The 5031-nt window shown below is 34.3% G+C and overlaps 1 protein-coding gene across 1 annotated transcript; it reads left to right on the top strand.

Annotated features, from left to right (window-relative positions):
- The first annotated feature begins 1767 nt into the window (after positions 1–1767).
- Positions 1768–3739, top strand: LOC145032959 (uncharacterized). Its single transcript, XM_078981926.1, has 3 exons — positions 1768–2236; positions 2336–2713; positions 2940–3739. Exons 1-3 carry the CDS (start codon positions 1943–1945, stop codon positions 3564–3566), a joined length of 1299 nt encoding a protein of 432 aa, XP_078838052.1. The 5' UTR covers positions 1768–1942; the 3' UTR covers positions 3567–3739.
- Positions 3740–5031: the final 1292 nt, after the last annotated feature.

The following is a 5031-nucleotide window of genomic DNA, read 5'->3' as shown; positions in this document are numbered from 1 at the left end:
GTTCAATGTTTTTTAGGTAAACTTTATTCCCTATATTCATTTTCTGCAAGACAATTGTAAGGACATAGAATTGTAAGCAAATAGCATTTTTGTAAAATAATATATGCACTTAAACAAACTGTACAAATACATACTAAAATAGTTCCTATTTACTACAAATATAGTAAATAAGATATATGCACCAAAAAAAGAGTGTTTCAAAATTTCTTTAGACATAGCAGATTTTTTGAAAAGTTACAGAAATGGTCCCTGGATTAGCTTTACATAATGTTGAGAAAGTTTAAGAATTTTGAATTGTATGAAATATTTTGTAGGTCTTCTACTGGCATTAATAAAAACTGGTGAAGAGGGTATATCTGTAAATGTATGGGGACCCTCAGATTTCAAGTATTTAGTTGATGCAATGAAATCATTCATTCGGTTAGAAAAAGATCATTGAAAGAGCAACACTGGTTGGCTAGTATATCTGTAAAGGTCAAGTATTTCGTGTATATGTGTCTGCAACTGTTTTTTTTTACAAACATATCACTTATTGTTGCCATCGTTGTTATATATGTCTCTGCAACTGTTGTTTATAATCTTACCTTAGAATAAATATGTTTACTCAACTTTTATTGTACATAAGCTGATAAACGTTTGCAAATTGACTATTTGAATTCACAAAGTATTTAACAACATCAAGTGCTCAAGTTCATTAGGTATTTTGTGTTTTTAACTGAAGAGGTAGAAGAAGAAGACGAGGAAGAAGAATAAGAAAAAGAAGAAGAAGATCACTCATATACTGACAACATGATAAATACTGAAAAATCAGATCATAAAGAGCATAGAAACATTGGTAATCTTGATTTCTGGTTGTTTATTCTAACAAAAATAAAACGATCATAACATAATGTTAAATAAATACTACAAATTAATTTGAAAACACTAACTTGATATGTGTTTATGGAAGCGTTGCAGGATTAAGAGGGCGGAGGATGATTATGCAATAAACATGGTACCGACAGGAAGGATTGAAGAACTTATGTTAGCAACTTCAACGATTGAATACATTATGTTAAAAACAGTGAAGAAAAACTGAAGAAGAATACCGTTTGCAAAGAATTCTCTAAAGCAGAATCGTGAACATAAAAAAAACGTATAGATGGTATACGTGTATATATTTCAGTATTTGATAATTTGGTGCAGATTTTTTAGGATTAACCACTGGAATTATTTAATCTCCAATCACAATAAAGAAAATTTCCATATTAAATCGGGTATTTTGAATTTGAAATTTGAGATTTTTTCATATTATTTGCAAATCTTTTATTCATTAAAATTTTTTGATTGCTTTTTTTTAGTGCAGTTTTTTCCAGATTTATCGTCTCTATTTGAAGTGAAGGGCATTTGCTTAAATCGACTTGAAGAAAAGAAGCAGGAAAACTCTATTTTAGGGGCCTGTGAGACTGACACGTGGTGATATTTTACTTATTTATTAAGATAGAGGATATATATTGTGTCAAGAAGAATAAAAAATTATGCTCCAAACTCATATAATTCTTAAGGGTTTAGATCGGATCAAGGTCAAACCCACTCCATTGCCAGGCCTAATCATCAACAGGATTTGGGTTTAAATTTTAAATCTAATAAACGATCTTAATTTTTATAATTAAAGAATCTGGATGTAAATTTAATCCACTTATTTGTGAAAGATAAAGATTATAAAACAAAGAAAAAGGAAAGACTTTGGTGAAGGGGAGAAACAGAAAAAGAAATAGAGTGAGCGTGCGGACACGACATTAGTGATTAGACAAAAAGGTTGCACGTTAGAACGACGGCCGATGGTCGGCTGGTCATTCTCCACTCTTTATTTATCCCTTCGTACCCAAGACACTCCCCCTTTACTAGTTCCCACTTCAACTCTCTCTCTCTCTCTCTCTCTCTCTCTCTCTCTCTCAACCTGATGATGAGAACCTTGTGCCCAAACGTAGACAACGAAGATGCTCTTGAAACAGTGCTCGAAGTTCCGATACCGGAGGAAACCTTCGATGATACCAAGATCAACCACAGCACCAACTCTTGGAAAACCTTGAAATCGTGGATGAAACCTCATTCCACCGATCAAAGACGCCAATTTTCTGACTACGGTGGTCGGAACGCTGAAATTCAGCTATTGCTCGGAGTCGTCGGAGCTCCCCTCGTCCCTCTTCCCATCTCTTCTGGTCACCCCAACATTATCAACCCAGATAACCCCATCGTAAGTCCAATTCCAAGATTTGTTGAATTGAATGAATATGTAATTTAGTTTTCTCTGTGTTGATTGGTGCTAATGAAGTATTGAATCTGACTTATGTAGGAGGCTTCAATGGCTAAATACATCGTGCAGCAATATATAGCTGCGGCGGGAGGAGAAAGGGCGTTGAATTTAGTTAAAAACATGTACGCCGTAGGGACGGTGAAGATGGTGGCGTCAGAGTGCATCGCCGAAGACGGAGTAACTATGAACTGCGGTGGTGGTAAGGCGACGAAGGCCAAAAACATTAAAAACGGCGGCGGTGAAACGGGTGGGTTTGTGTTATGGCAAAAAAGACCGGACCTTTGGTCTCTAGAACTGGTTCTTTCCGGCTACAAAATCAGCGCCGGCAGCGACGGGAAGGTGGCGTGGCGACAGACACCGTGGCACCATTCTCATGCATCTAGAGGCCCCCCCAGACCTCTTCGTCGTTCCTTACAGGTAAAATTCAATTTTGAAAACTCTCTTTAATTTAACTTTGACTTTTAGGAAAAGAAAATTACCAAAGTCTTTGCCACCAAAATTGATCACTCTAATTTCTCCAAAACTGGGTCCCATTTCAATCAGCCAACCAAGATCGTTAGTAGTGGAGCACGTCTTTCACGCGTCTTAGCTGCTAATTGTTCCAATTTCATGTCTAAATAAAGTCAACTCTTGATTTTTACAGGGTCTTGACCCAAAGTCAACCGCAAATTTGTTCAATAATTCGATCTGCATAGGGGAGAAGACAATCAATGGGGAAGATTGCTTTGTGTTAAAGCTGGAAGCCGAGCTTTCGACTCTAAAAATCCGAAGCAGTACAAACGTAGAGATCATGAAGCACACAATTTGGGGGTATTTTAGTCAAAAAACAGGTCTTTTATACCAACTTAAAGATTCACATCTCATAAGAATAAACACACCTGGAAGTGATAGTGTGTTTTGGGAAACAACCATGGAGTCACTAATCCAAGACTACCGGACCATCGATGGAGTCAACATAGCTCACGGTGGTCAAACCACGGTTTCATTGTTTAGATTCGGTGAGGACTCTGAAAGCCATTCACAGACAAAAATGGAGGAGATTTGGACGATTGAGGAGGTGGATTTCAACATAAAGGGTCTTTCAAATGACTGTTTCTTGCCACCAAGTGACTTGAAGAAGGAGGATGATAAGCAAATTGTTCATGATGCCACGAGTGGTGACAAGTTTATCGGAACCACCAAGTTTGCCTCCAGGAGCCGAGGAAATTCGTCTAGGTTTGGTGTTCATAAGATTGTGGCGATTGATTCCGATGGTTTTGGGGACTTGTGACATTCTTTGTTGTTTGATTATATCATGTTTTGTACATATTTTGTTGTACAAGTTGTATAATATTTATAGATAGTGAATCGTTTGATTAGACGATCTTATATAGGATGTTAGTCGGATTCTTTCCATACTAAAAGTTTATTTACCTGAATGATATGTTTATTTTTGTTGGGCCATACTAGATAATAAGATAAAGTAGAATGATCGTAATGATTTTAGAAAATCTCTTCTACATAGATATACAAAATAAATGGGTTCGTCACTTCCTTTTATGGCTCCCCATTTTGTGATGTCCGGGGAAAAGGGCTCGCCGTTTAGAGATGATGATAATACGTAAGGGTGATCGTTTGGATTGATCGATTTGATCTGATCCAATAGATTTCGGTTATCAAAACATTGATCTGAGTAGTCTAAATTAAATTTAAATCTGATCCGATCCAACTAAATTACAGTTTACTTGTATCGGAATTTAGAATACGGTTTTCAATAGGCCTGACATTTTGCAAAATATATAACTTGAATATTAGCAAAATTTTAAAAAAAAATTGTAATTTATAATTTATAAATAAATACTAAAAATAGATTATAGTTAATATTTCATTGACAATTCTTTTTCATAAGAAGTATTTTTTAAGTATTATATTGGATGAAAATTATAATAACTAAAAATAGTAATGTAGTAAATTTATAAATAGTTAAAGATACATATGAAAAATAGATAAAAGTTGTTATTCTGTTTTTTTAGACTATTCGATTCTTAGTTCATAAACAAAAACCAAACTGAAATCCAAAATAATAGTTCGGTTTTGCTGAAAACTAATCAAAAAATCTGAATATCCTAACCAAATAGTTTGATAAAAATTATTTAATTGGACAATTCGGGTTTATCCGAGTAGTGAGCAACCCTAATAATAAGCAGTCATTTTTAGGACCGTTTTGCAAACTTTTTTATTGAGCGTAAATTACATGAATGATCCCAATAGTTTGGGGTAATTTGAATGTTTGGTCCCTAACTAATTTTTTTTTAATTCAGAAGGTCCTTACTGTTTGTTTTTGTTACGCATATGAAAAATAGATAAAAGTTGTTATTCTGTTTTTTTAGACTATTCGATTCTTAGTTCATAAACAAAAACCAAACTGAAATCCAAAATAATAGTTCGGTTTTGCTGAAAACTAATCAAAAAATCTGAATATCCTAACCAAATAGTTCGATAAAAATTATTTAATTGGACAATTCGGGTTTATCCGAGTAGTGAGCAACCCTAATAATAAGCAGTCATTTTTAGGACCGTTTTGCAAACTTTTTTATTGAGCGTAAATTACATGAATGATCCCAATAGTTTGGGGTAATTTGAATGTTTGGTCCCTAACTAATTTTTTTTTAATTCAGAAGGTCCTTACTGTTTGTTTTTGTTACGTTTTTGTTCTCTGTCTTACCTAAAAAGACTATTTGCTTGATTTTTTTAAT

This window comes from Lactuca saligna, chromosome 2 (genome assembly GCF_052625555.1).
Source record: "Lactuca saligna cultivar CGN05327 chromosome 2, ASM5262555v1, whole genome shotgun sequence".
Lineage (NCBI taxonomy): Eukaryota > Viridiplantae > Streptophyta > Magnoliopsida > Asterales > Asteraceae > Lactuca > Lactuca saligna.
The sequence above is the reverse complement of the archived record's forward strand: the minus strand, read 5'-3'. Positions and strand labels throughout refer to the sequence as shown.

Coding starts and splice junctions, on each gene's coding strand:
- LOC145032959 (XM_078981926.1), top strand. CDS start 1,943: ATGATGAGAACCTTGTGCCCAAACGTAGACAACGAAGATGCTCTTGAA. Junction 2,237..2,335: donor TCAACCCAGATAACCCCATC/GTAAGTCCAATT, acceptor TGACTTATGTAG/GAGGCTTCAATGGCTAAATA. Junction 2,714..2,939: donor CTCTTCGTCGTTCCTTACAG/GTAAAATTCAAT, acceptor TGATTTTTACAG/GGTCTTGACCCAAAGTCAAC.